The 23,408-nt window shown below is 34.8% G+C and overlaps 1 protein-coding gene across 2 annotated transcripts in view; it reads left to right on the top strand.

The window, feature by feature from the left end:
• LOC133517438 (serine/threonine-protein phosphatase rdgC) overlaps positions 1–23,408 on the top strand; it is a 115,151-nt gene that overhangs the window by 57,923 nt on the left and 33,820 nt on the right. For both annotated transcript variants that reach the window (XM_061850757.1, XM_061850756.1), the window contains exons 10-13: positions 3,640–3,825; positions 7,162–7,417; positions 14,906–15,054; positions 16,053–16,155. In XM_061850757.1, the coding sequence (XP_061706741.1) occupies positions 3,640–3,825; positions 7,162–7,417; positions 14,906–15,054; positions 16,053–16,155 (694 nt within the window). The remainder of the gene's footprint in view (positions 1–3,639; positions 3,826–7,161; positions 7,418–14,905; positions 15,055–16,052; positions 16,156–23,408) is intronic.

Genomic DNA, 23,408 nt, shown 5'->3' with positions numbered 1-23,408 from the left:
TTATAATTAATGCGGTTTATTCGACTGGATTGTATTCACACTAGCTTTTTCCCGCAACTTCGTGCTCGTATAGCAGTAGTAAAGGTTAATCGTCTGTTAATAATTATACAACGAATGAGATTTGTCCGTCACAACCTACGAAGTTTCCAGTCTCTAACTCAAAAAAATGTTCTCGATATAACCCGTTCTAAGAAGCTTTTCAAGATAGGGGATGAATTAAAAAAAAAAAAAACTCAAATAACTTTTCTTGTATTCTCACAATATGCCTTTATACAATGATTCTACTCAAAAATAAGTTTGATCTCTATACAAACTTTCAAGCCCGTTTTCACCATCTTGGAGGATGAATTTTCAAAAGGATATAAGTACCTTTTTACGAAGTTTCAAGTACCTTGGAATGGACTTTGATTCTTGGGTTTCTCCTCTATAGGTAGCAGTTCTCAACCGATTCTCGGGAAATTTTTTGATCAGTTTCGATGATTATATAATATATTTTACAGTACATATGGTGCTACTTTCCTGCACGCGTACGGGAATGAGCACTTTCCTTGCATATGTCGAAACTTTAAAGAGCCATATGTACTGTAAAACGTTGTACGATACACGTGCGAAAAGGTAATTCGCAACTCGTGTAGATTTAAAACGCTCCCTTCGGTCGTGTTTTATTTTATCACCATTCGTTGTAAATTTCTTATTTTCTGCACTTGTATCGTAAATTGTTGGAGATTAAGAACGCAACCTCATTAAATATGCTTTATTTTTCTGTACTTACTGACATGTGTTGTCACGTCACTTCTTGACTTACTTCAATATATGAAATACGTTTGTGCTATTTGTTCCCGTTTTATTCAACTCTCAGATATCTTACGAATATTCATCATAAATAACTATTCTATTTTGTTGATGATTCCGTTTTTGGATTTTTTTCGAAATTTAGAAAATTTGGAACCTTGGTTTAGGTGGTAGGTATTTAGAACAAGCGCCGGCTGGCCCCACGCGCCCTGCTTCTAATGAACTTGATTTAGATATCAATGGCAGTAATTTAACCGACAAATAGTGCCTGGAGTAGAAAAACAATTTAAACGAAATGTGTTGCAATGTGCAATGCCATTGTGTGATTTGTTGAATTTCAAAAGCTTTTATAGTAATTGATTATATTCCCCATTAGGCTAAGATGCAAAATAATATTCAATAACAATAGAGGTGATGATTACTATTGACCGCCTAGTGATGTGTTCATTTGTCCAGGATGGTTATTAGCTGTTTTCTGTATTTTTATTTCTTCGGTCTACTTTCCATTCTAGTTTATTAATTATTGACACGATTTCGTTGAGTCCGAGCTCGTTTTTTTACGAAGTGGCTATAACCCATTACCATCACCCTAACTCCAAGATTTTACTTTAAACAAATATTACATCTACAGGTTTCATACATTTCTCTTCGGTGTCTTATCGGCTCTGCCCCGATACTCTATGGGATAGTGTAAATGGTCGCTAAAGTTTGCCATATCGAATTAATCTTTCTTTGAACTACTCCGACCCATTGAACCACGCATCTAAGGTTCAAATGAACGATTCAATAGAGAGCACGGCTCACTAACTAGCAAGGAGCATTTTTCCTTGCCCCCCATTAATTACATTACTATCCACCATACACATCAGACGTAACGGCCATTTACAATCAGTCCGAATTTGGAATTTATTGCACGAGAATACAGTAAACAATTGAATAATTTTCCAATGTTATGGCTGATATGCCTTTTGGGGAAAATTACTACACCTCCTCGGCCCAAAATACAATTTTCCTTCGAATAGGCGCTGATGAATAGCCTTAGTCAGCGATAAATTGTCAGATTCAATCTTTTTTCTTGCCTTAATTTGTATACGATAATTTTCGATCTAAGCAAAAAGTCTACAATGGGGCAGTTTGGCGATTACTTATACTAATAAGTTGATATTCATTAACTGCTTTTATAATGGTTGGCTTTATTCATTCAAACAAACAAAAGTAACATACCTAAATAAATATAAATAGCATTATAATTAAATCTACTGTTATAATATTCTGGAACCAGATTTAACTTATTTTTAACCGACTTCAAAATTCTAAAAGAAGGAGGTTCTCAATTCGGTTGTAATGTTTTTTTTATATATCTAAAACCACGCTTTGCATTTAACCATCTGCTTATGAGACCAGAATGAAACTCATTCGCGATAAGTATTTTACGTCTTGGGGCTAATTGTAATTATTATGAGATACACTATGGTCGTAAATAAATTTAATGGCATTTCAAACTGTTTTGTGAAGTCGGCTTTTTTCTATACATATTACATAACTAAAATATAAACTGTCAAACATGTGTTTTTGCCTTAACTTTTAATTTAAAGCTCTCAATTTGATATTCATTTCGTTTAGTGCATCTAGCACGTATGATGCATGCATGGAGGTACTTCAAGGCGAGATGCAAATTGCAAAAATCTCACCTTAAATCGATATAGATATGATAGTATCTGTATCCTGTACACTTGCGGTGTATCTCGCGCGCATAAATAATAAATATAAAATCATAATTAAGTTAGTCAGGTACTCTTAAGATTTTAATTGAATAAAGTGTAACATACAATTTTTCACTATACCAACGCGAGGAAAATACTAGCTGTAAAATATTATAAAAATCAAATCCAAATTACTCTGCCACTCTTAAAGGATAAAATGTTACTTTGCTATCTGTTTTTGAACAATCAAGAGAGCTTTTCCGAGTATTGAACAATACTGTGTTCGGAGCGGACACAGCTCTAGTAACTTATTAAATTGAATAAGAGTAGTTTATGTGACTGGTACCCGATGAAAGGGGTTAAATACGAGTGTGGGTTTTATAATAATATCCCACAAGTGTTTTAATGCCTAATTATTTACTGTTACATACACTGCTTTTATCTACACACATATTATCAGCTCTCTATGATGTGTTCAGGAACCGCATGTTACGACCGGCATTGCGGCATCGTTACTCTGTTGCGGATATCACGTAGCGTCTTCAAATTCTTCGAAATATTGCTCGCCGCCAGCTTATTACACACTGATTGATTGAGCGATAATGAATTGCACATTTTATGCGAAAGAGATGCGATAGTTTCTAAACAACAAAACAAACTACTTTTTGCGACAAGATAAACTGAACGCCAAATAGCAGAAAATACACTTTTTTCAGGCATGTCACGCAACCGTACTTTTATTTTAATTTAGGTACAAACTAGAGTTGGCCCCAACTGCCATATCTTTAGATATCAAGTAACAGTCTCTAACTATTGAAGCAGGCGTACAAAACAAATTAAGAAAATATAGCTTAATAAATACTTTCCACGAAAATTGTTTTGAACATGATCGGTTGAACCATTAATGAGTTTTTTTTACAAAAACTTCTCTTTCATTACAAGGATATAAGTGCTGCGAAGGTACTTCCTTTTTCTTCTATGGTTTTTTTCATGTCGTATAAAGGTACGGAACCCTCAGCTGTACACGGGCCGATATTTTAAGTCAAATAGATCTAGTTCTCATGATATGACCAAATAAAATTTCTGAATTTAATATAAAAATGTAATTTAAAATAACCAATTGATAACGTAATGAATTTCCCAGGTATTCGACATCCTCTGGTCAGACCCCCAGGCCGTGGGCGGCTGCGTGGCGAACGCGCTGCGCGGCGCGGGCACGTACTTCGGCCCTGACGTGACAACCTCGTTCCTGCAGAGGAACAAGCTCAGCTTCCTGATACGCAGCCACGAGTGCAAGCCTGGCGGGTACGAGTTGTTGCATAACGGAAACGTAAGTGACACAACGATTTCTAAAAATACACAAAATCCTTAACATAATATTGCTCCTTGAAGTAGGTATGAATTTTATGAGATGATTTTTCCGGCTTGGGCCCTAATCTGTTAAATAAAAGGTATTGTTTCCTTTATGCAGTGAGTACTGCTACTGCTAAAAACGACGTTATAAGTAAACGGGAACAAACCGTTAAAAAACCAATCATGCCATCATTTAAATGTTCAAATTCATGAAACAGTCCATTCACGTTTCATAGACCACGTTTTGCTATCTCCAAAAATCCTTCCTGCGGTTTTTAATACTGATTGTTTTTCGAAGTTAAATAAACAATACCACCAGGATCGTTGCTTTTTAACGACATGGTTGCTCTGCGACGCGCCATACACGGCTCTGCATGAAAGAAACAAATTTGTTTAACATATTAGGGCTCGACCCGAAAAAATCTTCTCATAAAATTCATACTATACGCTGTAAGTAGCAGTGTCATCGTTGTATTCTGGATGGTGATTAAGGTTTCCAGTGCTCTCAAGGATGAATCTTTGTAAGCTTGTAGATTCGGCAGCGCGCGTGTAACTTCTACTGGAGGTGCAAGCGCCTATAGGCTATGGTGGCTGCTTAACATCAGGCAGCCCGCGAGCTTATATGCTACCGTCGTGTCATGGTATAAAAAAATAAGGAATGAATAATACGATACTAACGAGATGCTAAACATGAACCCATTATTATATTTTGAGTATCTTTAGTAATAAGCGACGTAAGTAATACAGATAAGCTTGTTATTTTCAAGAGGTTCTACAATCTCCGGGAAGCCCTTCAGCGGGATAATTCCAATCGCTATCTGACTTACCAGTATAATTTGGCCTCTGAATACCCATTGTTACCTGTGAATTCCAGTCACACAGTAATACTTGTTCTTCGTAGGTGGGTGCTTTGCAAGCTATGTTAGTAATAGTCTGAGAAAGTACGCTATATAACTTTCATATTCTTTGGAACAATTCCAACTTTGAGGAAATGCCCATATATTCTAATGATGGGCCTGTCGATTTCGGATGATGTGTTTATCGACACGCTCGGACAGAGTAAAACTACTTTTTATTATAGACGGCGAAGACTATTATTTAATAGACTCCGCATTATGGAGCATACCTACGCTACATTCGGGTGGTTCACGTTGGCATGGGAAAAAATTTAACTCTAGCTAGAACCCCCAAATTCCAAAAAAACTAGAACTATTATTTTTAAGATTTTTATTTAATTAGTTATTTTCACATTATTCGAAAATGTGATTTATAAGTTATTAAGTAAAATAAAAACATATTTATTTGTATACCTAATAAAAAAAATTGGTGAAATCCAAAAAACAACTTTTGAATAATAATTAATAATTGAAATAAAAATGTCTTCTTCTTCAAAACTTATAAATCACATGTCCAAATAGTGTGATATATTATCAGCATAGCAGTGTAACAAAATAAGGGGGTGCCCCGTTGGAAAAAAAGGTTTTTTGAACCACCCTAACGCTGCACTACGAAAAGCTACCAAAATAGGTGCCCTGCACAAGAACTTGCACCGTAGGCACTACGCCATGATGCCCATGATTCCCGCACAGGTTACGTATCAACAATTCAGACGTGTCGCTGTTTCTAATTATTAGTTTGCTGCAGCGGGAAATGGACCGGATGCGGTCAATTTGCTTGATTAATTGCGTTGCTGTTATTGCTGCACTGCTGTCGCGATTAGAATGTTCAATCCGTCACTAGTTCAGTTGGACATAAATTTTAACCGAAGAATGTTACTATTCGTATTGATTAAATGATTCCTTTAATAATAATAATGTATAATAATTGAAATATGTATTAGATTTCCTGACATTTAGTTTTATTAGCCTTATTTTTACAATTTATACAAATTCAGATTTATAACTAGCCAAATTATTCATTTAGGACCGAGAAAAGTGGCGCTGTCTTGTGTCGGAGGCCAAGTCTCATTTTGGGTCGCTGAGCCAACGGAGTTAGTTAGTTAGTTAAATTATTCATTATTTAAATTAATTTTTCCTATCTGTCAACTCTTATATATTTTAATTTACAAGTTTGTGTACATGTTGTAAGATATTTTAGATATAGGTGTATATTTTGGATGCTGATTCAGCTAATTATATGATGCTTTTCAATTTATAATATTTAGGACCTTTAAATCACATTAGACGCAAATAAAGCAAATTTTGCAAAACAAAAAATGATTTTTTTTTTCAAAAAAGCGAAATCTATAAACCTAGAATATATACTATGCTGAAGCGATCGACATGTGATTTGTTCAGATTTAGTTAGTGGAAACCGTTTTATCCAGAAATGGAATAAAATAAAATATATACCGTTATTTCGTTAGATTCGAAAAACTATTCTTCCCTCTTAAGGTGACATTCGGATAACAAATGCAGTCACATTACTGTCACTGTCAATGTCCTTGATTGATATAATGAGTAACGGTGCATAGGAAACAGATCAAATCGCGGCGACAATGCGGCATCGAACCTTACTATCTTTTATCAAGGTAATTAACGGTAACAGCGCCAGCATCAACGCCGCAGCAGTAATGTCACAACAGTAATGCAGCTGTAATTGCCATCTGGATGTCACTTTTAGGTCCTATAAGTCGACGCAGTTATTCAATGTTAAGGAATGTTTATTAGAAATGGAATCGTGCGTGCGTCGTTTGATGAGCCGTCTAATGAGTTATTTATTTAGGACTAACCTAGTTTATACTGCCAGACACCATCATTTATTATAAATGTGTCCTGATTTCCTTGTCTTATTTTTAAAGGTATCATTAATTATCATTATGTGTCCTGATTTTTCATAGGGTTTTAGGATTCCGTAGTCTAGGAATCCTTATGCCATTCATTGCCAGTTACACACATGATACAAGTTCAAGTCGTTTCAGACGAAAATGTAAGACAGGAAATACGAATAGAGCGCTATTATGAAAGATTACGTAGTCTGAGGCTGTAAACAATATACAACTTACGTAAAAATAATTTAACCAAACAAACACCAAATACCAAATTTACAAAGATACATCAAAATTACCCGATTGCAGCGTAGTCGTCGTGCGCACGCACGCCTACGTACGGACAGGTAGTGCCCATATTTTTATCTAACATGTTTTTAAAATATCAAGTAACAACGTTATTGAATTTCCCTTCAATTCCAGCTTATTCAGATCCGGATTCGCTCAGGAAGTGTACAATAATACATTCGCTTCCTATTCCATGTAATCAACTCCTACTGTACGTTTTATATGTTTTAAAATGTCTTACTGTACGTTTGTCGACAGGTCATAACAATCTTCTCCGCATCCAACTACTACGAGTTGGGCTCCAACAAGGGTGCATATCTGAAGCTATGCGGAAACTCTCTTGAGCGGCAGTTCGTACAGTACACGGCGGCAGTGTCGCGCACGAGGCGGCTCACGTTCCGGCAACGTGTCGGCCTCGTCGAGTCCTCGGCGATGCGCGAGCTGCACAACCTCATCATATCTGCGCGGAGGCCGCTCGAGGCCTATTTCCGCAGTATGGACGTGGAGCAAAGCGGTAAAGTTACTTTTTTGCGCTATTAGCTTAGTTGGTATTTAGTAGCGCGTCTACACTCGTAAGTAAAAAAATAACAAATGAGTGTCGGACCACGCATAATGGAGGGTCCCGTACCTTCATAAAATACAAAAAGCAGTACAAGCAAAAAGAGCGCATGTTCGCGGCAATTACGTCGTTTTAATAAGACGAACAGTTTTTTTTTACTCTTTAATGGCTTAACCGATCATATTCAAAATAATTTTTGCAGAAAGCATTTATTCTTATTATTAAGATTTTTTTTATTTTTTTCTCACAATACTTTGACTTTCAGACCGATTATTCGCAAAAGTTTATATTAACTTAGTCTAAAACGTTTTTAGCAACCTTACTGTTTTTAAATACCTATCAGTTCTAATGATGTGCCACATTATCATTTACGTTATTAAAAAAAAAAGTTTTTGTTTCATGTATGGAGTGGCTCCCTTAAAAATATTTTTATTTTATTTCTAAACTAAGTAGCGACTTGCATAAACACACCTACGAGCTACGTTCCAAATTTCGTTAAAATATATCGTATAGTTTTCGAGTTAAATGGCTGTGACAATAAGGACAGACAAACAGACGAACATGACGGAGCAATTAGGGTTTCTTTTTTACCATTTTTACGAGCTTTTATAATTATTTTATTTTATTAGCTTATATATATATATATATATATATATATATATATATATATATATATTATATTATATTTATATAATATTATTATATTTATTATTTTATATATGAAGTTAACTTGCAATGTATTCGGGTTAAATCTTGCAAGTTAATTTTGACCCACTTCCAGGTTTCTGATGAAGCTGAATGTTTGCATACATATGTAAGTCGGGTGACAATGCAAATGTACCATCAAGCTGATCTGATGATGGAGACAGGAGGCGGCCATAGGAATTCTGTGATAAAACAACGCAACCTTATTGTGTTTGGGGTTTTTAGAATTGGCTCCATGATTAGTTGCCCGGGGAAAGCAAAGTACAGTCAGCGATAAAAGGTTCTACCAAAATGAAAATTTTCCTAAAAACATTTTTGGCTCCGCAGCTCTAAAAAAACACACGTACGTTTTTTACCTACATACCTACACAGATAATACACCTAAGTAGGTATGTAAATATTTTACAAATCTGCAGAATGTAATTAAACCTTTTCAATTGAGTGATATCGAGGTGCTTAGGGTAGGTATGTGCGGCTCTAATTGATTAGGCGTGTTATCATACCACGGGCGCACGCGACCAACCTACGAAATAAGGCAATTTCGGCGTTGATAGGCTTTCACGCTTCACGCATTGCTCGATCGACCGCAGCCTTGTGGCTGTTATCGTCGAAAGCCAGATCTTTTATACGTCTGCAGAAACAAAAATGTATAGAGGTAAGGAATACATTTTTATGAATCCAAATCATACTTGCAATACTCGTATTAAGATATTCTACATGTCTTATTAGTTAAAGAGTCTTTTGTGCATATTTAGTAGTGTGCCTTAAAACACTAGAATCATGTAGTAAATAATTCGTTTCCACTTCTTAAACGGTCGGCAATGTAACACCCTGACACCCTTGAAGTTCGTTGGCTACGGTAATCGCTTACGATCAGGATGGCAATAGTCTTGTTTGTTATCGTTATCTAGAAATATTCTTGGATTATAAGTCAGAAAAGTGCCATGTAGTTAAATTCCGGTCTTAAGTTCTTTGGAAATTCATTTTGTTTCTAAATCATAAATCGATGAGCCCTCGACACGTTTTACTGTTTTTAGTAGTTTCAATCTTTCTTTAAAATAACTTTTGACAAAAAATAACCGAGCTCTTGAAATTAATATACATTTCATGGGCTTGATCAGCAGTTTCTCTTTACCAATTGTCCTTTACGAGACACAAATGCACACAAATCATTATAATGACGCCTATAATAGGTATTTGAAGAAATCTTTACAATAATCGATGTGTGGTCAAACATATTTTTAGCCGAATATTTTATTTTTGATACAAGCTTTATCGCTGACTGAACTTTTCATTCAGCAGGTAACTCATATATAGCTCAATCGAATCGGGGAAGTGGTTCTAAATTCAAATCTCAAAAAGGTATTCAAATATGCTTGTATTTATTAAATAAAATATTATTAATATAATGTTTTAACTTTAATATACATATCCTCAAGTATTTTTATATAACATTTTTATTAATACTGGAAACATGATCAATGTTTTTAACCGAGGAAAATGTAACACAATAAGAACCGATATTCTACCTTCTTTCAATACGAGTATTTTTGTTTTCATTAAAACTTATTTAAACGCGGGTACTTTTACATATTCAATAAATAAATTCATCCATCAAATAAAATTTAAAAAGTTCGTATTTAATGATATTTTCAATTTCGAAAAATAGTGGCAAATTAAAGACACGTTCTATAGGGGCGACTTGCAACATTCGCCCCTATAACAACGAGTCTAGACTTAGGTGTGGCAAAGTTAGCTTGTGGTTGTAGTGTTTGAACACTAGTTCAAACAGACGACACGGCTTAGGTAAGTGTTTGTCGAAGACGCCAGTTCAAACGTACATTTAGACATCAAAATGATATCTAAATGATGCTATTTTGTTTTTAATCGCGCGTCTCGTTCGCGCCTATACATGTACGGACAACGAGAAGAGGAACGAACATTTAAGATATGTCATATATATTAGTTTTCTTCAAACAAAAACGTCACTTTTGAACTGACATATCCGATCCATATCGTATCAAGACCTAATATTTGACGTTTCTTAAAGCTCGAAGCCGGCCGAATGTACTGCTAACTATTGATAACTAAATGACATCATTTAGATATCATTTTGATGTCAAAGTGTACGTTCGAAGTCGTCTCGAAACAAGTTAATTAAATTCAGACCAGATTTCTAGCACATTGCATTGTCAGGAACTCCCGTGGAGAGCATCTCAAACAGATCTCAAATACAGACATTACAACATGACTTAATCCATTGAAATCGAATAGGTGTTATATGTGTAGTAGTGGCATTATAACCACGAGCAATTGATATAGTTAATATAGGTTCCTGATACCTACATCTGAATAATATATATACTTATTTTCGTTAAAATTATATTCTAAATTGTTATGAAAAGCTGGTTAGATAAAATTAGAGTTGAAACATATCGAATATTTGATAAAATGTAATTGAAATTTACATCAAAGCCAAAGACTGTGCTCTACAAAATTAGTTTCACCAAGAAAACGAGAAAAAATAATATGAGGTTTTTGTTTGTCTGCTTTTGAGGGAATGGTTGAATTTTTGTAAATCTTGCCGTAATGACCATCCTCCTACGCCTCGATTGTTGGGATTTTTGTGGGTTTTAGGAACCAGGGCACGGATGCGCGCGAGAAATAATTAAGGGTTTTATATTAACATTCTTTAGCCTGCCTCTGCGACGAGCATCACTATTGTTTGTATGTAATTGCTCTGCGCCGGCTGTGTTAATTAAACTTATTTCTCCTTGCCTTCGTAGAAACCGTAATCGTTTTAGTCGCTACAAGTATTTATCGACTATCCTAAGCACTTAACTTTATTAAAACACTTTTTTATCTTTCATAAAATGGTGCTTTGTACTTTGCTTCACTTTAAGTAAATTTTGAATATTATTTAAACTATTAATTATTAAATACTCAGACGATTTCATAAAAAACATCTTACCTGACATATTTTCATCGGTAAATTGACCACATGAAATATTGTTTTGTATATGTTTCGCAATGAATAAGGAACAAAGGATACCCATTGTTTGGGTTTTTTTGCTCTTATACCTATAGTTTACGTAGAGGCGCATTTTACCCAATTGTGCTTCAAAATAATAGGCCCCGCCAAAAAAGAAAGATTATTTTATAACTAACGTAGTAATTGAAACTATATATTTAATTTCGTTTATGTGAATATATAAATAATAACAGAAATATTATATCCATATCATAATCTCCCTATAATATATTCAGACACAATAAGCTATCGGCCTATATTAACAAACATGTATCGTAATGCATAGTTGTCAAGCTGACCCCAGGCTCCCATGAGCCGTGGCAATATGCCGGGACAACGCAAGGAAGAAGAGTATCGGTAACCGATACCTTAATTGCGTGTACATTCAAATTTAGAACAGTTCTGAGAAACATAGAAATTTGATTTTTCCTCTATTCTAATATCAGTCGAGATGACGTTTTTTAACGAATCTCGCATGTTACTTCATATCGAACGATATGGCAATCGGCCACCGTCTCTAGTTTGTCTCTGAATATAAAAAAAACTACGGTCGCGTGAGATGCGCGAAAAAGTTTGCATTACCGCCATTTAACGTTTAGTTTGTCTTTTAATTAGTTTGTAAGTATACAATTATTATTTTTTGTTGAAGTTTACGCTACAGATGTAGATAAAGCAGTGTAGACTGTACATAATTAGGCATTGAAATACTCGGGTGATCCTTTTATAAAACGCAATTCATTCGTTTCATAAACCCATACTCATATTTTAATGCCTTTCATTATGTAGCAGTCACATAAACTACTATTATTGAATTGGAGTATCAATCCCAATGGGGAGTAAAGGAGCGCCATTTTACAGTTTATTAAAGTATCAGTTTATGTCCACTGCATTTTTCTTTGAAATCGATTATCTTTCAGTATTAATTGCTGAGGGTTCTATTAATTATATCATAGTTGTTCTATTTTACTTCATAAGTACAAAGGTGGCGAAATAGGATTTCATTGCTTTAGCGATTCTGCAGCAACATTAAGAGAGAGGAAAGGTTCAAAGTTACACAAAGGAAGTAAGACCGTGGAAATAGGCTCATTAGTCATCGGACTCGCAAATTTCGGGTAGCTTCTTTTGTTAAGTCACGAAAAGTACCAACGACACAAAAACTAACCAAAAGTTAAGTGTGTAGTAGGTTTTCGTACTTTACGGCACATGTTACGCTTCCTAAGATTTTCACGTTCATTCAAAATCGTTATAAAACCGTAATTACTTGTTTATTTGCAAGAAGTTTTGTCATGTGCATAGTTTAGTTGAAAGAATGATATCCATCAGTTTAATTTTAGTACTTGATATTTGGGAAAGGAGTTCCAGTAAGGATAAGGTAAGGAGGTTCGGCTTTCTGATACTTTTATTAGATTAATTCTATTTTCTACCTATTCTGGGTTTTTACTTTTTGTTTGTACTTAATATTACGGACAGATACCTTCAACCTCTATGATTAGTAACGCCTGTCATTCCCACATCACGGGTTATTTTTAGGGTTCCGTACTTCAAAAGGAAAAAAAGGAGTCAGTGAAAGAATAAGGATCAAAGTCAAATGGAGTTCTAAAAGTATTAATCATGTGTCGAAAGATGGCAGTAAATTGATTGTGGCTACAAATTTCTCTTTGACAATCCGCCTCTATTTCAAATTCTCTTTGGTTTCACTCACATTTCATTTACAAAACATTATTACAAATTCCGTTATCCATGAAACTCGAGTCCGACTCGCACTTGTCCGGTTTTTTTCAAGTCAAATTGTGTTTCGTGCCGCACAAAGAAACAACTCTACCTATTATGTGATGGAAACTTCAAGTATTAGAAACAAAGGTATCTCGTAAATTCAGTCAACATGGGTGATCCCAAACCTTAGCGTAGGTGAAATATAGGTCAGTTAATAAACCCCATATCAAATTAGAATCTCCGCCAACGCTCTACAACAAACGTATCGGTACTCATCAATTCAAGTGTTATCGACATTAATATTATTCTCCTTGATTACGTTTAAGCCAATGATATTATATCTATATAGATAGGTTATACTCATACAGAAGGAGTACAAAAAATAGGTGTAACAAAAATAGTGGACAACAGTCTATGGGATGTTTGGTATCTTGTTCTGATGAAGAAAAAGTAAGGGATTTATTTAAAAAATAATGATGGTGGGCGACCATTCAGCTAACCCTCCATACTAAGAACAAAAATTAAAAGAAGTCGACTCAAAAAATTTTTTTAAAATAATTTCCTTATCAGAAGACGATACCGAATATTTGAACGGATCCCCAGTATTTTTCGTACACCTTGTATTTATTCCTATACATACAAATAAATCTGTTTTTTTTTTCATTCCATTCATCTTTGTCATACTCGTTGTTAAACATTAGTTTGTCTCTTTCTCTTTCGGTGTGCACGTGCACATTTCTCGCTTACAGAGACGCGTCTTTTTAGTACAATTTGTGCAAGGTAGGCGCTTCAATTTTGGAACGCTTATAAACTATCTTGAGTAATAAACTCATTGCTTTATTGCGGTCTTCACATTGGATGGGGATACCCAATTCCACACTCCGCTCTGAATCCGAAATGCGAGCACGACCGCTAATACGAGCATAGCGCTTGGCGCTGTCTCACTCACACACCGGAGTGCCGTAAGGATCCGCATTCGTGTGATAGTGTAAGTATTATCATTGGGTGCCTCTGACATTTGACATTTTAACAAATTAATGAAATACTCAAACTGAAATAGGTATTGTTAACGACAACAGAAATTCAAATGATTCTTCTTAATTCGTCGGAATCTTGTATTTCTCTATGTATGTTCCCTAATTTTTCATAGACGGCAGGTCCGATTTAGGTTTAATCAGGTTTTGTTTGAAAGGATGTACTTTGCAGTTAATTTTCATTTGCTGTAAATCTTCACAGTCCGTTTAAGCTAACTCTGCACGACTTTAAAGAATTTGAAGTGACAAAGTGTGGGGGTGGTCGCAATTGGGTACTTGACACATGTTGAATATTTCTTTTTTTAAATTTCAAAAACTTTGAAAAACAAATTGTATGACAACTATATATGTAAACGCAATATTTCAGGGTCAAAATAGCAATTTTCTTGATCTTCAATACATTAAGGATAGACTAAATTTCAAGCGTCAAGTGCGAGCGTCAGACTTTAACTCTCATTTCTGACCTTTGTGTTGCTTAAATGCCGTGAGTTCTATAGGTAAAGGTTTTTTTGCTGATTCTCAGGAAAATTAAGATCGATTGACATTATTTACAAAAAACTGTTAAGTAGCCAATTCCACAAATTAAAAGTAGAAAATATTACGAGAGAGTTAGCTTCCATTTTCGAGCTTCGTTGGTCCTGTTAAGCTGAAATTGGTATTTTAATATTGATAATATACTTATGCTAACTTGGATCGTGACATTTGTAATTGCTTTGATGATACAGCCGGAATATGACCTATCAAGTCCCTCAACGAAAAAATGCAACCACGGAGCGTTTAGACTCATAAGAAAATTTTTTTTTTACTCTTTGTTTTGTGAAGGCCTTTTTGTTCAAAATCTTTAAAAAAACATGATAGAAAATATAGATTTGAATATAGAATAGAAATTAAATTTGACAAATCTACGAACTGTAAGTACCTATTTTTAAAATGTAATAATGGCTCTCTGTTGGTTGACAGGATACATACCCATCAGTGACTGGTGCGCGGCCATGGAAGAAACCACGCACCTCGGGCTGCCGTGGCGCATGCTCAAGGACAAACTCGTGCGCACGGACCCCGACACGCGCAGGGTGCGCTACATGGACACCTTTGAGTTCACTGCAAATGTATGTATATGTATTTAATGTGTGCAGGTGTATTTATACAAATACTTCATTAAATGGCAACATCAATATTTTTTTTAGAACTTTTGGGCCGGTTCTCATACTTTGAAATATTACCTCCTAAGTCCCAGTTTTGTTTTTGATGGAACTTTGACTTATTCCATCAAAGTTAAAATTACGTTTTTGGATAAGGTCTTTACAAGGGCTTTGATACTTAGAAGGAGTTGAACCTTTAATTAATTAAAAATATACATTACGTAAAAATACCTATGTAACTTAGATCGAGTGGGGCAAAATGATTTTCACCTCAGCAGCTCGAACAAGCCTAATTTCGTCACCAGGGAGTGAGACAAAGTAGCTTTTTAATTTAGTGAAGGCCATGAATACAGGAATATTTCTAGAAGCTTTCGTCATAATGATAATGCCTTTGATTCATGAATGTAAATAAATGTGGTTATAACTTTACTTGCTGTTGATTTTATTTAACCTGTAATATGTTTTCACTACTGAGGTGAAAAGTTGTATGTGTCACAGTAGAGCAAAGTTATTTTACATCTCGTGGTTTTGAGTCCCGAGTAAGTGAAAGATTATATAACTGAATCACGAGCGTAGCGAGTAATAAACACTTGCAAGAAAAACCAAGTTTCCTCTCTTATTGCACAAATAACTTGTATTTAAATGTAATAAAAAATGTTTAGACATAGAACATTCTTGTAGTAGCACACTCAGCATCAATAGTAGCGGATGAAACGACGCGCCAAAGGTATCTACCACCCTGGAATATTGTTCCAAATAGATATACCAGGAGATACAATTATGTACCTTAAATGGCGATCGGCGCTTGCGCCATTATTAACTACGCGCCAATACTAATAATGCGGTGCTACATGCCACTGTCACCCACTCGGCCCTATTTCAACTTTAAGATACGTCAAACATTTCCTAAAGATACAAATTGGTAAAATATACATATATTTACTAATTTATATATCTTGTTTCAGAAACTTGCACGTAAAGCAGACACGCAGACTGTCGTGGACACTCTTTACAGAAACAAAACTAGTTTAGAAGCTATTTTTAAAATCTTAGACAAGGATAACTCAGGTTTGTATTTCGTCAATCTGCATCAATCAATCAAAGTCGTCCTACAAGCCCACTTACTGCTGAACCAGTCTGTTTATTGTTTCATCGATCGTAGGTACAAAAATATTCGATGGCTGATGCTGGCGAACTCGTATACCTACTTATATTATAGGTAGTTCGCGCACGGAGTCCGATGAATTTTTAGGAGAGGAAGCGGGAACGTGATGTGCAACGTGTTGCGCACCGAGCTCGGGGGCGTGGGGGACAAGTGTAGCACCATTACGATTCCTCTACCTTCCTGCGCGAACTGGGGCCTTATTCGAGATGCACAACTGTCAAATTTCGCGTCCACATCAAATCAACACTTGATTCTATCGCATGTTGATTGTATCAAGTGTTGATTCTATCAACTGTGGATATTATCATTTGGAACAATCAAAACTCATTCATAGAAAAAATAATCAAACAAAAATCAACTTTGTTTATTACTACTATATAGTTTGAAATGGCTCTGAACTCGAAGTGGTTCGGTTTGATTTGATTGTCACCTGACTGTGGATTGCTAATGTCAAATTTTGACAAGTGTTGATTTTATTGCTAGACTTTCTTGTCCATGGGCTTGGGCACCATCTTGGATTTTTTGACGTACGACAGGGAATACCCTTCCTTTCATACAATATATGGCATAGAGTAAAGCGTTTTTTTTTCAGAACATAATTTTACAAGAATCAGCGACATCTTGTATCCGATAGGATAAGTAATGCGCTATGAATAATGCGGCGGCGAGTAGTGAAACTATACCTGACAACGTCAATCAATTAAAAAGGGACTACACTGTTAATGGTCGGTAAAGGCGTTTATTAGTTGAATTTTAACAACAATAAAGCATTATTGACATGCGATCTTTTTGTTGAACCCACACCTACACGTCGAATAATGCTCGCTCCACATATTCTCCTATGAACGCTTAAATTTGTAAAAAAATTGAATTCTCGAACCAAGTTATAAGTATAGATTTAGAGATAAAGTCCGTTTTTTTTAAGAGATGGTTCATGAATAACCTTTATTACTAAAAAAATAATTCTACATTTGTCAAAAAATTACTATTTTGCGCTATTACATTATGCATAAAATAGATACTTTAGTAGCTGGCTCACTTGGTCTATCAACAACTATTTTAATGCTCTTTGTACTCGTATACGCGACCCCCATTGTATGTACAGTTTCCATCAGATATATCGGAACGCATGTATGAGATCTCAAATTATTAAGATAAGACCTACTGTACTGTCTATATTACTTACCAAGACCTAAATACCTATTGTTTATATGTACAGTCAGCATCAAAAGTAGCGGATGAAACAATGCGCCAAAAGTATCTGATATTCCGGGTAACTTTTCCAAATATAGATAAATTTCTAAAATTCGCGTTATCTTTTACAGTCTTAGTTGTTCTATATTAAAGACATCACTTTTTGTTAAGCTGATACAGAATGGCAGTTACTTATGAAACGTTATTTGATCCGCTACTTTTGATGCCGACTGTACCTACACAAAGATGATTCCTATGTTAAAAGGAGATCAATTACATAATTCTGTTATTCAACTACAAATAAAAAAAACAGATCTTTTTCAGTTAACACATTTTTTTGTTCGATTTCTTCAATTAAATAAAACATTAAAGTATTCTGTGACACCGGTGTGAAGTTAGCGGCCAAAGTTATCGGCCAACGATAACCCGACCAAATTAAGAAGTTAACAGTTTTAATACGTGTATTTCCATAAAAAAGAGCTTAAGTGGGATATTAATAGGTCAATGGTGAAGAAAAAAGTGGGGCTTTATACAATTAATAGCGTATCACGATAAATTTTACCAACTAGGTATCAAAAATGACTTGAACAGCCACCAACATTACGTACTACACAAGTTAACTATAAACGCATTTAAAGACATAAAGACGCTTCAAATCTATTATTCACAGAAGATGTTGATTAAATCCTCACATTTACTGTTTACAAAATACATTTACCATGATTATTAGAGTTTTTGTTAAAAAAATGAACGGCCATAAGATTCTAAGCATACAAAACTAAATTAAAACCTTTTCTAGACAGAAAGACATTTTCTAATTGATACCAACAATAAAGAGTTAATTTTTTAAAATAAAAATGCATTCAGAACCGACTTTCCTTGCTATATATAGATATTGCAACTGAATAATAGTAAGCGGCGCAACGATTCTGAACATTTTTTTTTAAAAGTTGACACAATTCTAGATTATGAAAAGTTATTATTACAACAATGAAAACCGTTAATCAAGAGCTATTGTCGAAATATTTAAAATCCAAAAAAAACGCTTTTCAAAGTCGATTCCCGAAAAATATCCATTGGCCGAGTTAGCGGCCGAAATCTTCCAGACACAAATCACTACTTTTGACGAACTTCTAGACATTAAGACGCTTTCACACTTACACCAACGTAGGCAGCTATCGTAGACTTTCATAAAAAGCTTTACAAACCGACTTTCCTCGCTGTCTATAGATATTGCAACACAATAATTGTTAGCGGCGGAACGATTCTGAAACAATTTTTTAAAATATTGATACAATTCCAGAATATGGAAAGTAATTATTACATCAAAGAAACCCGTAAATCCAGAGCTTTCGCCAAAGCTTTCGAAACCCAATCGTATCACTTTTCAAAGTAGTTTTCCGAAAAATATCCATTGGCCGAGTCAGCGGCTGAAAGTTTCTTGACAGAAATCAGTGATTTTGATAAGCTTCCAGAGATTAAGACGCTTAGAAACTTATACCAACGTAAGCCGCTATCATGGGCTTTCAGAAAACACTTTCAGAAACGACTTTCTTCGCTAACTATAGATTATGCACCTGAAAAATAGTTAGCGGCGGAACCATTCTGAAAATATTTTTTTAAATGTTGATATATTTCTCGATTATGGAAAGTAATAATTACGTCAATGAAAACCGTAAATCCAGAGCTTTTGTCAAAGCTTTCGAAACCCAATCATATCACTTTTAAAACAAATTTCCCGACAAATATCCATTGACCGAGTCAGCGGCCGAAAACTTCCTGACACAAATCACTACTTTGGACAAACTTCTAGACATTAAGACGCTTACAAACTTACACTAACGTAGGCCGCTATCATGGGCTTTCAGAAAAAGCTTTCAGAAACGACTTTCTTCGTTAACTATAGATATTGCAACTGAAAAATAGTTAGCGGCGGAACAATTCTGAAAATATTTTTTTAAACGTTGATATATTTCTAGGTTATGGAAAGTAATAATTACATTAATGAAAACCGTAAATCGAGAGCTTTCGTCAAAGCTTTCGAAACCCAATCATATCACTTTTAAAATTTGTTTCCCGAAAAATATCCATTGGCCACGTCAGCGGCCGAAAGCTTCTTGACACAAATCACAACCTTTGACGAACTTCTAGACATTAAGACGCTTTCAAACTTACACCAACGTAGGCAGCTATCATAGGCTTTCAGAAAAAGCTTTCAAAACCGACTTTCCTCGCTAACTACAGATATTACAACTGAAAAATAGTTAGCGGCGGAACAATTCTGAAAATTTTTTTTTACATGTTGATATATTTCTAGATTTTGCAAAGGTATAATTACACTAATGAAAACCGTAAATCAAGAGCTTTTGTTAAAGCTTTCGAAACCCAATCATATCACTTTTACAATTTATTTCCCGAAAAATATCCATTGGCCACGTTAGCGGCCGAAAGCTTCTTGACACAAATCACTACTTTTGTCGAACTTGTAGAAATTAAGACGCTTTCAAACTTACACCAACGTAGGCAGCTATCATAGGCTTTCAGAAAAAGCTTGCAAAACCGACTTTCCTCGCTAACTTTACATATTACAACTGAAAAATCATTAGCGGCGGAACAATTCTGAAAATATTTTTTTAAATGTTGATACATTTCTAGATTTTGCAAAGTAATAATTACATTAATGAAAACCGTAAATCGAGAGCTTTCGTCAAAGCTTTCGAAACCCAATCATATCACTTTACAAAGTTGTTTTCCGAAAAATATCCATTGGCCGAGTCAGCGGCTGAAAGTTTCTTGACAGAAATCAGTGATTTTGATAAGCTTCCAGACATTAAGACGCTAAGAAACTTACACCAACATAAGCCGCTATCATGGGCTTTCAGAAAAAGCTTTCAGAAACGACTTTCCTCGCTAACTATAGATATTACACCTGAAAAATAGTTAGCGGCGGAACAATTCAGAAAATATTTTTTTTAAAGTTGATATATTTCTAGATTTTGCAAAGTAATAATTACACTAATGAAAACCGTAAATCAAGAGCTTTTGTTAAAGCTTTCGAAACCCAATCATATCACATTTACAATTTATCTCCCAAAAAATATCCAATGGCCACGTTAGCGGCCGAAAGCTTCTTGACACAAATCACTACTTTTGACGAACTTGTAGACATTAAGACGCTTTCAAACTTACACCAACGTAGGCAGCTATCATAGGCTTTCAGAAAAAGCTTTCAAAACCGACTTTCCTCGCTAACTATAGATATTACAACTGAAAAATAGTAAGCGGGGGAACAATTCTGTTTTTTTTTTTTTTTAAAGTTGACACAATTCTAGATTATGAAAAGTTATTATTACAACAATGAAAACCGTTAATCAAGAGATTTTGTCGAAATTTATAAAATCCAAAAAAATCGCTTTTCAAAGTCGATTCCCGAAAAATATCCATTGGCCGAGTCAGCGGCCGAAATCTTCCTCACACAAATCACTACTTTTGAGGAACGTCTAGACATTAAGAAGTTTATAAATTTACACTAAAGTAGGCCGCTATCATGGACTTTCAGAAAAAGCTTTCAGAAACGACTTTCTTCGCTAACTGTAAATATTGCAACTGAAAAATAGTTAGCGGCGGAACGATTCTGAAAATATTTTTTTAATGTTGATATATTTCTAGATTATGGAATAATAATTATTACATTAATGAAAACAGTAAATCGAGAGCTTTAGTCAAAGCTTTCGAAACCCAATCATATCATTTTTAAAATTTGTTTCCTGAAAAATGTCCATTAGCCGCGTCAGCAGCCGAAAGCTGCTTGACACAAATCACTACTTTTGACGAACTTCTAGACATTAAGACACTTTCAAACTTACACCAACGTAGGCAGCTATAATAGGCTTTCAGAAAAAGCTTTCAAACCCGACTTTCCTCGCTGTCTATAGATATTGCAACTCAATAATAGTTAGCGGCGGAACGATTCTGAAAATATTTTTTTTAAATTTTGATACAATGCCATATTATGGCAAGTAATTATTATATCAAAGGAAACCGTAAATCCAGAGCTTTCGTCAAAGCTTTCGAAACCCAATTATATCACCTTTAAAATTTGTTTCCCGAAAAATATCCATTGGTCGAGTCAGCGGCCGAAAGCTTCTTTAAACAAATCACTATTTTTGACGAACGTCTAGACATTAAGAAGTTTAAAAATTTACACTAACGTAGGCCGCAATCATGGACTTTCAGAAAAAGCTTTCAGAAACGACTTTCTTCGCTAACTATAAATATTGCAACTGAAAAATAGTTAGCGGCGGAACGATTCTGAAAATATTTTTTTAATGTTGATATATTTCTAGATTATGGAATGTAATAATAACATTAATGAACACAGTAAATCGAGAGCTTTATTCAAAGCTTTCGAAACCCAATCATATCATTTTTTAAATTTGTTTCCTGAAAAATGTCCATTGGCCGCGTCAGCAGCCGAAAGCTGCTTGACACAAATCACTACTTTTGACGAACTTCTAGACATTAAGACACTTTCAAACTTACACCAACGTAGGCAGCTATAATAGGCTTTCAGAAAAAGCTTTCAAAACCGACTTTCCTCGCTATCTATAGATATTGCAACTCAATAATAGTTAGCGGCGGAACGATTCTGAAAATATATTTTTTTTAAATTTTGATACAATTCCAGATTATGGCAAGTAATTATTATATCAAAGGAAACCGTAAATCCAGAGCTTTCGTCAAAGCTTTCGAAACCCAATTATATCACTTTAAAAAAAAAATCCCGAAAAATATCCATTGTCCGAGTCAGCGGCCAAAAGCTTCTTGACACAAATCACTACTTTTGACGAACTTTTAGACATTAAGACGCTTTCAAACTTACACCAACGTAGCCAGATATCATAGGCTTTCAGAAAAATCTTTAAAAACCGACTTTCCTCGCTGTCTATAGATATTGCAACTATTATAATAGTTAGCGGCGGAACGATTCTGAAAATATTTTTTTAAATGTTGATATATTTCTAGATTTTGCAAAGTAATAATTACATTAATGAAAACCGTAAATCGAGAGCTTTCGTCAAAGCTTTCGAAACCCAATCGTATCACTTTACAAAGTTGTTTTCCGAAAAATATCCATTGGCCGAGTCAGCGGCTGAAAGTTTCTTGACAGAAATCAGTGATTTTGATAAGCTTCCAGACATTAAGACGCTAAGAAACTTACACCAACATAAGCCGCTATCATGGGCTTTCAGAAAAAGCTTTTAGAAACGACTTTCTTCGCTAACTATAGATTATGCAACTGAAAAATAATTAGCGGCGGAACAATTCTGAAAATATTTTTTTAAATGTTGATATATTTCTCGATTATGGAAAGTAATAATTACGTCAATGAAAACCGTAAATCGAGATCTTTTGTCAAAGCTTTCGAAACCCAATTATATCACTTTTAAAATTTGTTTCCAGAAAAATATCCTTTGGCCACGTCAGCGGCCGAAAGCTTCTTGACACAAATCACAACTTTTGACGAACTTCTAGACATTAAGACGCTTTCAAACTTACACCAACGTAGGCAGCTATCATAGGCTTTCAGAAAAAGCTTTCAAAACCGACTTTCCTCGCTAACTATAGATATTACAACTGAAAAATAGTTAGCGGCGGAACAATTCTGAATATATTTTTTTAAAAGTTGATATATTTCTAGATTTTGCAAAGTAATAATTACACTTATGAAAACCGTAAATTAAGAGCTTTTGTTAAAGCTTTCGAAACCCAATCATATCACATTTACAATTTATCTCCCAAAAAATATCCAATGGCCACGTTAGCGGCCGAAAGCTTCTTGACACAAATCACTACTTTTGACGAACTTGTAGACATTAAGACGCTTTCAAACTTACACCAACGTAGGCAGCTATCATAGGCTTTCAGAAAAAGCTATCAAAACCGACTTTCCTCGCTAACT

Source organism: Cydia pomonella, chromosome 4 (assembly GCF_033807575.1).
Source record: "Cydia pomonella isolate Wapato2018A chromosome 4, ilCydPomo1, whole genome shotgun sequence".
In the NCBI taxonomy this organism is placed as follows: Eukaryota; Metazoa; Arthropoda; class Insecta; order Lepidoptera; family Tortricidae; genus Cydia; species Cydia pomonella.
The sequence above is the reverse complement of the archived record's forward strand: the minus strand, read 5'-3'. Positions and strand labels throughout refer to the sequence as shown.